General features: G+C 48.6%; 1 protein-coding gene and 1 long non-coding RNA gene across 3 annotated transcripts in view; one reads left to right on the top strand and one right to left on the bottom strand.

Annotated features, from left to right (window-relative positions):
- MCCC2 (methylcrotonyl-CoA carboxylase subunit 2) overlaps positions 1-14515 on the top strand; it is a 63222-nt gene that overhangs the window by 19329 nt on the left and 29378 nt on the right. Inside the window, exons 5-7 of one of the 2 annotated variants that reach the window (XM_070569879.1) lie at positions 4262-4389; positions 6061-6173; positions 14367-14480. In XM_070569879.1, coding sequence (XP_070425980.1) covers positions 4262-4389; positions 6061-6173; positions 14367-14480 — 355 coding nt within the window. The remainder of the gene's footprint in view (positions 1-4261; positions 4390-6060; positions 6174-14366; positions 14481-14515) is intronic. The other variant, XM_070569880.1, reaches the window with a different exon arrangement.
- On the bottom strand, positions 7300-8428 carry LOC139075198 (uncharacterized). The gene is made up of 2 exons (XR_011525350.1): positions 8075-8428; positions 7300-7842 (listed from the first exon to the last, which is right to left on the bottom strand). It is a non-coding gene; the product is annotated as an uncharacterized lncRNA (long non-coding RNA).

The following is a 14515-nucleotide window of genomic DNA, read 5'->3' as shown; positions in this document are numbered from 1 at the left end:
GTAGAAAAAATGAGGCTGGACTCCTAAACTAGGAATAGCATAATATTTCCTAAAATGACAAACATTAAACCCCAACTTCTACTCTTGGTAGCCTAAGAATTCTGCTCTGTGCTGGCAGTTCTCAAGTCATTTGCTGGACTTGACGTGAGTAATTCCTGTCAGCCCTTCCTAGGCTGGAGAGGGTAAGATTTCCCTACCCTCACCCCTCTTGCTTTAGGAATGTGGCTCAGCTACATAGAAACAAGAAAAGGAAGAGAAACATGCATGCCTCACGGGGCGCCAGGCCAGGTGGCGCTCTGGGCGCTGAGAGCAGATGGGCGGCCGTGAGTGAACGAGCGGTCTAGTCCCTGTTCGCTGAACCCTGCTCACCGGTACTCCAGCCTGAACTTCAGAGCCACGGCCGTTGAAGTCGTTCAACTCTTCTATGCCTTTATTGCCCTTGACGCGTTTCTGAGTAGTGCTGGAGACGCTGGTGTAGACTCCGGGGTAAGTTCTGGAGTGGACACCAAGGAACTTAGAGAAAGCTTGTCGCATGGAATGTCTTTATAAGCAATTTAGAACCAAGGACTGCTTGCCTCAGGTAGTAACTGGCGGAACAGTAGCTGAGCCACGGTCCTTCTCCCTGCAAATTCAGATTCCTCACCGTGGCTTACAGGGTCCTGCGGATCTGACCCCGCCTGCTCGCCTGCCTCACCCTTATTTATAACTTGGTGGCTGCCATGGTCTTCCTCTTTCTTGAACACGCTGAACTCCTCTTTGCTTCAGGGCCTGCACTCAAGCTCTTTGCATGAAACGTTCCTCATCTGCTCTTGCACCGGCAGCTCCTGGTCGTTCACGTCTCTGTTCAGGTCTCCCCTGGCCCCTTGCTTAGCAGCACGTGCTCCGGAGCCAGGCTGCCTGACGCAGAGCCTCGCTTCACCCCTGTTGCTTGGTGACCATGGGCACGTTGCTTAATTTCTCTGCCTGTTTCCCATCGGCAAAATGGGAACCCTCGTGTCCCGGAAGCCTTACAACAGTACCCAGTGTGTAGTGAGCACGTCTAAGTGCGGGCTGCTGTCTTCACTCCGTGACCGTTCTGTCTCAGCGTAGCCCCACCACAGGCACCTTGCTTTATTTCATCTTGTTTTGTAATGACAGTAATAACACAACAGTTGTACACGTTGTGTTACCTTGTTTTCTCGTTTCCTCATAGCGCTACAGTCAGAGACTGTCTTGGCTATTTGTTGGTTGGTGCGCCTCCCCTGACTGACCCTCTGCCCCGGAGTGGAGGCTCTGCGAGGTCACGGGCTTCGCCCTCCTAGTTCACCCCATGTCCCTGCGACCTCGAACGGGACGTGGCCCGTCGAAGGCACTGAAAAAATACTTGTTGAGTAAGTGGATGGACGACAGGAATGTAGTTTATAGGCCAAGTTATCTGTTGTGGTCATTTCCAGAGTGAGATTGTGAAATCATTCCAACTCACAGGACGCTGCTGGTGCCGCTTTCTCCGGTCGGGGGAAGGGAGTGGAGCCCTCCTTGGTCCACGTGATCCCGAGAGCAGAGCTGGGCACCAGGACTAGGCTGGTTTAATTCCGCGTGCGTTTTAAACTTTGTAGGCAGAAACCTGTCACAGACGCCGACTCTCAGGTTCTCCGTGAACGGGGTCATTATCCAGGTTCCCTAGGGCGCGGTGCGTTTTGGCTCGTGAGGCCCCTGTCCACCGCGGCCAGGGCCCAGGGGCCGGGAGAGACCAGTTTCATCTGTGCGCTGGGGCTGCCCTGCTGGTGGATTCTGACTGGAAAAGAATCCACTGTTTAACAGGTGTAAAGCAGCACTTCCTTATCGTTTAAATGGATTTCTTACACCACTGGTGTGGCCAGATACTGGGTATTGCCAGTGCTTTTTCTCTGGCAAGTGATAGATGTTGAAGCTAGTTTAAGCAGAAGGAGAGGATTTACTGACTCTCTGAACTAGTGAGTCTGGCCTTGTTCCGAGGCAGGTTGTCTAGACCTGGAGGCGGAGCCGGAGCCGGCCCCAGGCAGTTCCTGGGCTCTGTTCTGTGAGCTTCGCAGCTGCAGGAGGTGGAGAGTTCCTCTTGGGGCCCAGGCCCCCTGCTGAGCCCATGCAGATCCTGGGTAGAAAGCCTGGTTCTCGTGCCCACCTCTGAAGATGGGCTTTGGGGTCAGTCCACTTGAATCACGTGGATTAGAAATAGAGAAGAGGCAGTTTCTGAAAGAATGATTCTGTTGCCAAACTAATAGTTGCTGGGTAGGCAAACCAATAGATGTGCAGTGCAGTATGTTTGTGGACTAGTTTCATTTCTCACTCTGTAACACGTCTGTGACTTGTTGACAGACTGTGTAACAGCGGCTGTGTCTCGTGTCCAAGGTCACGTATGGAGCCGCTGGCAGAGCCAGAGCTCTCGCCTGCCTTGTCTGACTTCCCAGCCTGGCCTCCTCCCGGCCCAGAGCCGTCCCGCTGCCCGAGGAGCACCCGGCCGGGGAGCGTGAGCAGTGTCGGCCTGTCGCTACGGCCAGGCAGCTCGCTGTACGCCTAATTCCCCTTGAAGTCTAGTTTGTTTGATGTTAAGGTCGTTACAAATTTGCTTTCCATTCTATGAAATGTTAATTGTAACGTGGAAAAAGGCTTTACATGATCTAGTGAATAAAACTGATGCTCAAAACCAAACGTGGGTTGGCCTCCTGGCAAGGTAAAATCAGACTCTTGACCAGAAGCAGTTGTCACACAAAGTAGAACTTTTTTGTGGCAAATAGGCCACGTGGAATCATTTCCAAAGTCGTGGTGTCCCCAGACACCGGGCCCCAGGGCCCTTTTGTGTTGGAGGTGGGCGTTCCCTTGCGCAGGCTCAGTTGGAAACGCACTGCCACAGCTGCTGCAGGTTACGGCGGCCAGGCCCACGCTCCTCCCGGAGAGATCCAGCATCACGTGAAGCCAAGGGCGACTTTGGGTCATCTCTCGGCTCCTCTGCGCAGATGCTCTCCTTGCTGTGGGCTCCATCTAGTTCAGGGTGGTTGGTGATTGCTTCTCTTAACAACAACAAGTAATTTGGAGAAACAGTTAAATGCTTCCTAAACTTCTCTTGAGTTCCTCAGGGCAATTAGTCGGTGAGAAAAGGAGGGGAGCCCTCTTCTCTCGTGGGTGCTGCTGGCCAGGCACCCTGGTAGGAGAGGCGCAGCACCCCGGCCCAGGCCCCGTGCTGCTCTCCGTCTCCAGCAGTGATTCAGGGAGTCGCTGTTCAGAGTTCTAGAGACTGTCGAGTGGGAGAACAAAACGTCGTCCATGTAAAGAAGGTCACATTTTGTGAAGCACACACCGTTGCCCCTGGCAGTGGGAAGCGGCCCCCCCTTGCTGGCTGCCTGCACCCACCACCTGCCCTGGGCTGACTTGTGGGCCCTGATGCCCACACGCTGGTTTGGGTGAGAAAGGGCCCCACCGATGAGTCACTGTTGTATGTGTTTTCAGTGTACTGTTTTAAAGTTTGCTTTTGTTATTTTTAAGCAAGATAATTGTTTTTTTTTTTTAAAGATTTTATTTTTTCCTTTTTCTCCCCAAAGCCCCCCGGTACATAGTTGTGTATTCTTCGTTGTGGGTTCCTCTAGTTGTGGCATGTGGGACGCTGCCTCAGCGTGGTCCGACAAGCAGTGCCATGTCCGCGCCCAGGATTCGAACCGACGAAACACTGGGCCGCCTGCAGCGGAGCGCGCAAACTTAACCACTCGGCCACGGGGCCAGCCCCAAGATAATTGTATTTTAAACTTCTTTTAGTTTTATAGAAAAGCATGTGGTAGTAACCTGAAAAACTTCTGAAAATTTGAAACGTATTCTCGATGGATCAGTTTTCATTTTTGCAAATTACCTTCCTCACAGGAAATGTTGAAGGTTTATTATGAGGGATTTCCTCACCCTCAGGACTGGGATTTTTTTCTTTTTGCATTATTATTATCTTGTTAGGACCCTTTCATTCAAAGAACCATTATGAAATGTGGCTTAAGTTTTTCAGTGCTAGTATAGGGGTGGTGACTCTAAAAATCAAGTATGAGATTTTAAACTTGTTGAAAGTGATCATTTTACATTGTGTAAATGAATATGTGAACTGTGATCAAAGCTCGTTTTAATATCCTAAGATTGTCCGCCAAGGACTGTCACTGGTCACATGTACCAGAGGCTGCAGGTGTGTGGCAGGTCTTTGACGCGCTGTCATTGGCCTTTACTTTGAAGCCTTCTCTCATACTCTCTTTCCAATTAAACTTCTGCCTTTCAGAGTGGAATGCATGATTGTTGCCAATGACCCCACTGTCAAAGGAGGTACCTACTACCCGGTGACCGTGAAGAAGCACCTGCGGGCACAAGAAATCGCGCTGCAGAACAGGCTGCCCTGCATCTACCTGGGCAAGTCACGGGGTGGGGGGACAAACGGCCACTCGCTGAAGGCGAGACCGTCTAGAAGGCTACACATGTGATGTCATCAATGGGTATTTTAAAAAACAGTTGGTTTCTCCCTTAATTACAAAAGAAATGCATGTTTTTTGCTAAAAACTCTGGGAGAAAAAGTCAACAAGAGCTACCCATGATATCATCACTGAGGAAGAACCCCTGGTCATATTTTGGTGTATGCTAGTTTTCTCTTTACATGTGTGTGGGGTTTTGCTCTTTTGTGTGTTTTGTTTTTCTATTAACCACAATGGGTTCAAATTATGAAAAAATACTAGCTAATGTTTATGGATTTTTGAGTGCCAGGTACTATGTTAAATACTTGAATATGTATATAATTTGAGTAGATGTAATATAAAGAAATTTAATTTGCAGTGAAAGTAAATTTGTATTTGAAATTAAAATACATTGAAACCTAAGGATGTTTCAAAAAGAACCAGTTTAAGTCAGTTTGAAATGGGCACGTCCTGGAATTTGGTTTAGTTTGGTGGAACTCCGGCATATCCTGTTGACTTAGTGAGTATCTGGGCTGGTGCCGACGGGGAGACCCTTTCCTCTGGGGAGGTGCATTTCCCTGGCCGCCTCCCAGTGTGCACCGCTTTGCACATTTAGGAAACAGCCGATGCGGCCCTGCTGCTTGGGGTGCTGTGCCCAGCTCTGAAGGCTGCAGGGAGGGGTAGTGGGCTGTCCCTGTCTCTGCTGAGCTGCTGATGGTTGGCGACAGGGTACGCTGTGTTAAATGACAAGGAGACTTCGTGGTCGTAGGCAGTGGCAACAGGTGCAGGGCAGTGAGCTGGAAGCCTTCACTCGTGTTGAGCCGAGGGCTTCCGCTCCAGGGGTGGCTCTGCTGCCTTCGTTGCACAGCAGGGACGCCCGCCTGTGGGCGCACGGGGTGCAGGAAGGAGCTCGGGGTTGGGCTCAGCTGGCATTCTTTTTCATGAGTTACATGTTTTATATTTTTCAATGAAACTGATTTTGCTTAGTGTAATATTTTTATAATTAATTTTTTAGATAATCATAGATTCACAGGCAACTGTAAGAAATAATACAGAGGGACAGTATACGCCTCACCCAGTTCCCCCTCCCACAATGAGAACATCTTGCAAAGTTACAGTACAACAACACAACCAGGATATTAACATTCATACAGTCACGATGCAAACAGTGTCCATCCAAACAGCGAACACTGTGTTCAGCTGGCGTTCTTAGCCACCATGCTAATCTGCAGCAAAAACAGGACCGGCAGGCAGTGTGTGAAAAAAGTTCACCTGCATTCTGTAGATGTTTTTCGTATTGTTTTAAAGGAGAAAGGGAGAAAGGTGCTTTTTTGGCTGAACTGGTTAAGAATATATGGTGTTTCTGGGGAAAGGCTAATCCTCAAAGGAGAGAATGTCCTAAACATTTCTTTAAGTGAATTGTGCACAGAGGTAGGAGAGCCTGTGGGGTTTGAGGAAAACAGGATTCCCTGTGGCTGTGTGGGGCCTGGGGAGAGGCTGTGCGATGGTTAGGCAGACGGGCGAGTGCTTTGTGACTGTGATTAGGAGCTGAAGCTGTTGGTAACGAGTCTTCCATGTGCTGCTTGCTTTGCTCCTGGAGATGTGCTTACCTCTCTCCTTCCCTTGTCCCCAGTCGACTCAGGAGGGGCAAACCTGCCTCGGCAAGCAGACGTGTTTCCAGACCGGGATCACTTCGGCCGCATATTCTATAACCAGGCGATTATGTCTTCTAAAAATATTGCACAGGTAACTTCTCTTTAATGAGATACACTGCTTTTTGCTCCAGATGTCTTTACTAACTAGGTACTCTGAGATGACTCAAAACAGAATTTAATATAGAATTTAGTCGTTTTCTACAGAAAGTGTCTTAAGGTTTTATCTTCAGTCAGATTCTTCTGTTAATTATAGAAATTCTCTTATCCTGTAATAAAGGTTATTCACTGAAGGAAAGGAGTTTTTAAAAGGAAAGGGCAGTGAGTGGTTGCTCTTTTAGGACCACGCTCTGGAGAAACTCCAGCATGTGTACGAGGGGACACGTGCGAGAAAGCTCATCATAGCCTTTTCGTTAAGCCAGAGTTAGAGGACAGCCCCCTTGGCCATTAGCGGGAGATTAATAATGCAGCTCTTAGCTCTTGAAATGAATGAGCTGGAATTGTATACACTGACATAAATAAGTCTCAAAAATATGTCGAGTAAAAAAATTACTAGACTGAATGTCTAGCCAATTGCTATGTGTGTAAACGTTAAATACATTGGGCAATGTGTTTATGTCTGAACATGTACATGGGTGATGCGCTCAGCTTTACAACAGCGCTTACCTTTGCTGTGGGAGGAGGAGGGGTCAGTGGGGGTAGTTAGAGCCTTCCACTGTGTCTGAAATATTATTCCTTTAGAGAATCCTGGCCAAATGTCCGGATTTACTGAGACTGGGCGTTAGGTGCCAGGACACTGACTCTTGTTCCCTATCTTTTTGCATGTTTGAAACACTTCATTACGCTGACGCTGTTCCTTTGCTTTCTGTCACTGGATTTCTTGTGTGGAGTATTTTGATTGGTATTCTAGTTAATTAGCCCTCCTTGCAGGTGGCTGCCTCTCTTTCCTCCCTGTCCCTGTGGGCTCTTGCTGGTGCTCATGAGGTTTGTTATTGTCGTGCAGTGACCTTGCCTACCTGTGCTTCACGGATCTAAACAGAAGCTTCTGCCACGCTCCCTGCTGCACAGGTGGCCCTTCCGTTGCCTGGTATGAAATTCCTACTGTGATCTTTTGTTTTATGGGGGAAATTGGCCCATTTAATCTGGTGTTGTAATTTAGATAGCTGTGCTAACCTTGTGTTGGTTTCCTAGGACTGCCGTACAAATGACCACAGACTGGGGGCCTTAAAAATGACAGAAGTTTATTCTCTCAGGTTCTGGAGGGGGCAGTCTGAGGGCGAGGTGGCCGGGGGGCTGCGCTCCCTCCAGAGGCTCTTGGGAGGTTCCGTCTGCCTCTCCTGGCTCCTGGAGGCGCCAGGTGTCCCGGGCTTGTGGCTGCATCCCCGCAGCCTCTCCCTCGTCTCCAGGTGGCTTCTCCCTCTGTGGGTCTTCTCTCTCTGGTAAGGACACTGTCATGGGGTTTAGGGCCGGCCCAGGTCATCCAGAATGATCTTATCTCAAGATCCTTGGCTTAATCCCATCCGCACAGACTCTCTCCACACTTGGTTGTCGTCGCAGGTGCTCGGTATCTGGGTGTGGATGCAGTTTTGAGGGGCCACCACTCAGCCCACCGTAGACCCCTGCCACCTTGCGTGCTTGTTCCTTGCTCTGTGTTTCTGTGCGTGTAGCCTCTCTGGAAACCACAGCAAGTGTTACAGAGGATGTTGTAAGCCGGGCACTGTGCTGCTGAGTAAGACCGGGTGGGGTCTCTGCTCTTGTGGAACCTAAAGCTCAAAGTGCGTTAAAAACGAAAAGTGTCATATATTTTTCAATAAATAACACCCGCCTGTGATCAAAATCTAAAGTGTCTAGCAGGCATTTGCCTGGATGTCTTCCTCTTGCCTATTTTATTTTTGTTTCCTAAAAATTTTGACATCAGTGTTTCTTTAACTGAGCCCCTCTCCACATTTATTTTGTCTACTTTCCTCCAATCGGAAGTTTAGGGTAAAGGTTTACCTGCCTGTGTCCTTATGAAGCTCTCGGAATTGAGAAGCATTTCTGACCGTTCCTGTGTGCTCGTCTCAGTGGTGTCTGTTCTCACCTCTTCCCCGCTGTGTGAACTCTAGACCTGGCTCCACTTCCTCCTCCACAGGGAGGGGAGGCCACAGTGAGCGCCGTTCCTCCTGTGAAAGCGCCGCGAGGTCCTCTGTCTTCGTCCCGGCCCCCAGAAGCCACTGTCCCTCTGCTTCCCGAGGTGCGCCTGTCATTTACAGTCCCAGTGCTGACCCTCCTTGTGGGTCATTACTGACCCTGTCTCTCTTTACTTTAGTATTTTCTCAGCCGCTTTGTCCTCCTCCAGCCGATAATCATGTTGACTTCCTCCTTTTTTAGAGGAAACAGAAAAACCACCAAAAGTGATTCCAAAAGAGAAGGACCTTCTCTAGCTCTGACGCGTCTCACGTCCTGGGATCAGCAGCCTTCTTAGGACGGGCCCGTGCCTTCGTGGTGGCGCTCACTCGCCTTAACCCTTCCTGCCGCCGGAGGGAGTGAGGCGCAGAGGGGATCAGAGGCCAGATCTCCCAGCGCACAACCTCACGGTGTTGGCGTTTGCTCCCTCTCAAGATTCTCTTCAGCTTCGTGCCCTGGTGTTCCCTCGTTCTTCTCCCACCTTCTGCATTTAACCCTCCCAACCCGCCCAAGGACTTGTCGTAACGCTGTGATGAGACCTCGTGACGGAACCTGTCTTCCCATGTTCTGCCGCGCCCTGCCCGCCTTCTCCCTCTGCTTACCCTCACGGCTTCTGCTGTCGGACACATTTCCTTCTGCCTCCGTCACCCCCCCAGACATGGAGCACGTTCGCTCTCCTCTTCCTCTAGCCTGTTTGCTGCTGGTGGTCCTTCCTCTTGCTCTTTCCCCAGGACTGAGACTTGAGGTCATCCTTAACTCTTCGCTGCTTTTCCCCTACTTCATCCCTTTAGGTAAAAAATATATATCTTCCTCATTTTTGTGCTCCCAGAAGCTCCTTTGATGCTGGACAGGTGATCAGCACTCACGAACGTCCGACGAATGAACACCTGTTGATTTTTACCTTTAGACTGTTCTCTCCACTCCATTCCTCCTGCCGGCACCGTGGGTGGTTCCAGGCTTTTATCACCAATGGTGCTGTGGCTCTGGCCTTGCCCACCGGTGTCCCTGACCACCTAGCCTCTCCTTTTCTATCCACTGTACACATTACTACAACCTTATTCTTTATCTGGTTCCCTGGTTCCCAGCCATCATTTCTACGGAACAAACTTCAGACTTAGCCTGGTACTTAAGACCTCGTGCGGGCTTCTTCCACCCTAACTTTCTAGCCTTTTGCACACACTCCATAAACTGCTGTTGGTCTGAACTGCTCGCTGTTCTTCATGTGCATGTGGCCTTTTATGACTGTCTGCTTAGGTCCACTCCGGGCCTTCCTTCCCCCAGTCCTTGGGGTCTAAGTCTCTAACCCACTTTCCAAGGCGCATCTCAGATGTCACCTTTTTCAGAGGAGCTTCCCAGGATCCCTTGCAGGAAGGAATTTTTTTCTTCCTCCCAATGCCGTGCTTCTTGAGCTGTACCTTACTCGTGGCTTTATCTAGATATGTCCTGCTAATTTCCCTTACTGGACTCTCAGCCACGAGATAGTGTTTACATCTTCAGGCATTCCCTGAGGAGATACTTACTCAGTATATTGGAGGGCCGAAACTCCTTATAACTGCTGGAGTGATGTCTAACATGCTGAGTACTCCTAGTCCCTGTGCTTTGATGTGTGCTGTGTTATTTCCGTAGGACTCGGATGAAAACCGTGTGTGCACTTTCTGTGTGAAGGGGTCACTCGTAGCCGAATGTGCTGCATATGCGTTTTGATGGTGAGAACCGGCTTCCTCGTGGCCACTTCCCATTTTTCCTCCCAAGGTTGGCTCTTATTTAATGTTACTAATCTTGCCCATTGTCAACCCGTTTATCCACTTATTTCACAGATGCCTGTCTCTCGACAGCCATAGTCTGTGATTCCCTAATCTTTGCAGCTGTCAAGACGCGGGTAGATTCCCACAGCCCTTCCAGGGTTGGAAATTCGGGGTTCGCTCCCAGGAGGAAGGCGGTTGAGCTGGGCTCAGCCTCCCCTCCTGGTTCCCTCTCCTTCCTCTCCGGTGGGTTTTAGGACCCTTATCTGTTTCTGAAGTTTAAAGACCTGGTGTACTGGTGTCCGGGGTCTTTCCTCAAGCCTCCTGCCCCGAGGACGCCTTTCTGGATCTTCTGGGGATCCACGCCCAATGCTGGGAGGACCTGCGATGCGCGTTGTCTTGTCCTGGTTGTGGCTCTGTGTCGCTGGCCCTTTCGGAGTGAGCCTTAAAGTTCTCTTCAGAAGTGGATCCGCTCTCACGTGTGTGTCACTTGTAGTGGTGGCGGAATCGTCTGCATTGATCTTTTCTCGGATGCTTCAGTGTGCGTCTGTCCTGTGTCGCTTACCAGCCCAGCGGCCAGGCCTGCCTGATTCCTCTGAAGCCAGCTGTCCATCCGCCAGGTTCAATCACAGCCCTCAGGCTCCTCACCTTTTCTTTGCGTTCCTGCCAGATTGTTCTCTTCGGAGAGGCACCTTGAATATTCCTGGGGGTCCCTCCCTTCCTCCTTCCTTTCCTTCCCCCTCTTTGAAGCCTCCTTGGCCTAGCTCCTTATTTTTGAAATTGTATCTCCTTTGCTCAGACCTTGGTGATTGCTTTGAGGGTTTGGTTAGGACAGGCACTGAGTGTCATTATTTTTAAAGTGCATTTCAACTTGTTCATGAGGCCAGAGAGGGCTGGGGAGGTGGAGTCGCTCTGACTCTGCTTTGAGGCTCTCTGATGAAAAGACTGAGGGGGGCGTGGGGCGTTCTGGGTAAGGCCGACTTCTTGTTTCCTGTGTACCTTTCAGCTGTCTAAGGAGATGTGCACGAGCATTCTCGATTCAGCGGTGTGATCAGTCAGCGTGGTTGATAATGTTCTTAGATTCTGGACGGCTGTTCAGTTGATATGTGTATCGTGGCTTTTAGTTTTTAGTGGCAGCTCTTCAGGTAAAGGAAGAAAAAAATGTGATACAGGCAATATTTGCTCCTGCAATTACTGTGAATTGAAAAAGATGAGAGATTTAAAAGTATTATTATATTTTTAATGGCTTTTCCCTCAAGGAGGCGAAACTTTCCCCTTCAAGTTGGATTACATTTATCGCAGTGTGCCTTTGAGCTGGATAGTCTGCTGCAATTTTTCAGTGGAAGAATGGAGGTCTAAGTTCACACAGCTTTTCAGAATTGGGAGTAAAACCTCCTGACTCCGTCTCGGAGGCCCTTCCCGTAGGGCAGGCTGCTGACCTACAATATGTAATTTGTTTTCGATGCAATGAGAACCAGTCTGTTTGTTCAGGCAAGACCTGCAGGGTAATGAAATTTTGTCTGAAGTTTTTTAAGATCATTCCTTCTGTTTTGTAGCATCTCATTTCTTTTTACTCAAAACTTTTGCTTGTGCCTTCTATGGGGTGATGCCAAGTATCATGACTGTCAGACACATGGCATTCTTAGCCCTCTTGTTGCTTCCCTCTTCTTCCTCTTGCTCTGTCTTCAAGTCTTGCTCTGGATTCAAGACTTCAAATCACACATCTGCTCACCCTGCAGGAGGATCTCAGTGCATCCATGTCACTGGGCACCTCACGGTGATGGGGTGGGGGCCCACAGCTTCTTTGTGTGATTCTTGGGAGTTCTCCTTTGTCCTGATGCAGGTGAGTGTCACTGTGACAGCTCTCCTGGCACAGGCCACCCCTGTGCCTCTAGCGTGGTCAGAGCAGTCTGTGCTGTGCGTCTCACGTCCTTTCACACAGCACAGGAAGCCCAGGGCCATACAGCACAGGCACTGGCCTGTCTCTCTCACTGATGAACATTTGGGAATTGTGATTCTTGTATATGGAGTAACTCTACTCTTGCTTTTTAAAAAAAGTTTTGTAACAGCTTTATTAAGATAAAATTCTCGTACTATACAATTTACCCATTTAATACATACGATTCAGTGGTCTTTAGGACATTCACAGAGTCGAGTCAGCTTTAGGACATTTTTATCACCCCAGATGGAAATGCCACACCCATTAGCAGTCACTGCCAATTTCTATCCAGTGTCCCTGGCCCCGACAACCACTCGTCTGCTTTCTGTCTCTCTGGATTTGCCTGTTCTGGACGTTTCCTATAAATGGAATCATATGATACGCGGTCTCCTGTGACCGGCTTCTTTGAGTTAGCACAATGGTTTCAAAGTCTATTCATGTCTTTCTCTTGATGAGTGAGAGAGAAGGAGAGAGAGAGGTCCAGCAAGATGGAAGACAGTCTCTTGTCCCCTGAGCGTGGTGACATTGCCGCGTTCTCTTTCTGAGAAGCGTGGTACCACCACACATTCACGGGGACAGGGTCACACGGACGTGGACCCAGGAGTCAGGGATTACTGGGGCTGTTACTGGGTGGTGTTCAAGGAATGGAGTGTCGGTGTCCTTGGTGTGGGAAGTGCCGAGGACAAGAGGCCTCTGAAGTGCCCTTGGGAACGCGGTAGAATTCCTTCATGTGGATGTGCCGACAACGTGCCAGCTCCCTGCTGCTGAGGCTTTCCTGCTAAACTGGCAGCTCTTTTCTCCCCTGAGATGGCATGGTGGCGTTCGGTTCCATTTCCCTCATTTTTGTCTTACTGCATCGTGACAAAATTGTTTCCCTTTCTCTGTCTCCTGTACTCCCCCCATGGTCTCTGGAGCTTGCTGACAGTTCTGTCCCTCTCGCTTGTGCCTGCTGTTTTCATGGAGCCCTGCTCTGACCCTTTAGCTCCGTAGGTCTGTCTTTTGGAAATTGTCCTCTTTTAAATTCCTGTGTCATTGTGACTCTTCTCTACTTCCTTGGCTTTTTTGATACTGAAATCTGTGGAGCTGAATCTGGTGTTCAGGTACAGAGAACAGGCTGATAAGGTAAAATCGTGTGCTTTGCTCCTGACAGAACCTTAGAGAAAAAGCCCATAAACTATTTCAAACATGCAGAAAGTACAGAGAGTAACAGAACAGATGCTCATGTGCCCTCCACTCAGTTGGGAAGCCTTAACATTTCATTCGTTATTTTTTGCCTCAGGTTTTTAAATGTGTTTATCCACAGTTCTTTTATCGGTTCAAAATATCGTGTTGATGGCCATGTGGGTTATTTGCGTGTTTTCACCGTGATGAACCCTGCTGAGCTCATGTTCCCTTCTGCCTCCTTGAGTTTTGCCAGCCATAGGTATTTTGAAAACAAACTTTCCAGTGATTGATAAGCAAAAACAATAGGTGGTAAACACTTCTGTGATATGTTGACAGAGAAATGTTGCAGCCATTTTTAATAACATACAGGAAATAGAGAAAAATGCTTTTCATGAAGCCATTTAGATGGAAAAATGTTAGCTCGTGCTGCCTTCCATTTTTGTATTAATACTAGTGTGGCATCTTTTTTTCTAAAACAGATATTTGTATGACTATAAGGAAAACTGATGGAATATTGGAAGTAGTAGGAAAAACTGCTTTCATATGATAATTTAAGGAAATATCCCCTGCATACTTCTCTTATTCTTCTTTGTGATATTATTTATTCCAATTCAGGGGTAATCAGCCAAACCTGTGTTTCTTGTTCTTTATGTTGTACTAATCTCTAAGCAAGGATGTTTTTTAAGCTTTTATTGTGGAGAATTTCAAACACACACAAAAGCAGAGAAGATAGTACTGTGAGTCGTCATGACTGCATCCCCAGCTTCAACACGGTCGACTCTCTTCTGAGCAGGCTTTTAGACTGGGGGGCTCACATTGGTTTTATGTTTAGAATGTATCATATTCGGGTAACAAATATAAACAACACTCATTTGAAGAATTATTTCACTATTCCTTTGAGGTAAGTGGCAATTATTTAGAGAACTTGTTATTATGAGATTTAAAAGTTATCCTTTTAATACAGTGTTGCTAATTTATGGTGGATTGAGTTTCTTTTCTCCATTAGTTGCTCAGGCTAATGGTCTGTTTGGCCAGTCTTCTCTCTGACAGGGAGATTGTCCGTACACTTTGTAAAAGGGCCGCGGAAGCCCTTCAGAACGCTTTGATACAGGAAGTCAGGAAACCATTCCAGCCGTTTAGAGCCTCCGTTTGTAAAATGAAGTACAGGGACCGGTTAGTAGCACCTCCTGGTCCTGCGGTGTTTGGGGACTGACCCAGAGGCTGTGTGATCCACTGGTGGCTGTGCTCATGGGTCTCCTGTGTGCTTGGGTTCCAGATAGCGGTGGTCATGGGCTCCTGTACGGCAGGAGGTGCTTACGTGCCTGCAATGGCTGACGAAAACATCATTGTCCGCAAGCAGGGTACCATTTTCTTGGGAGGACCCCCCTTGGTAAGAACATAGTCTTGATGGATTGATTGATTGAT

The sequence above is a fragment of the Equus przewalskii genome, chromosome 13 (assembly GCF_037783145.1).
Source record: "Equus przewalskii isolate Varuska chromosome 13, EquPr2, whole genome shotgun sequence".
In the NCBI taxonomy this organism is placed as follows: Eukaryota; Metazoa; Chordata; class Mammalia; order Perissodactyla; family Equidae; genus Equus; species Equus przewalskii.
This window is presented reverse-complemented; position numbering and strand designations above follow the sequence as displayed.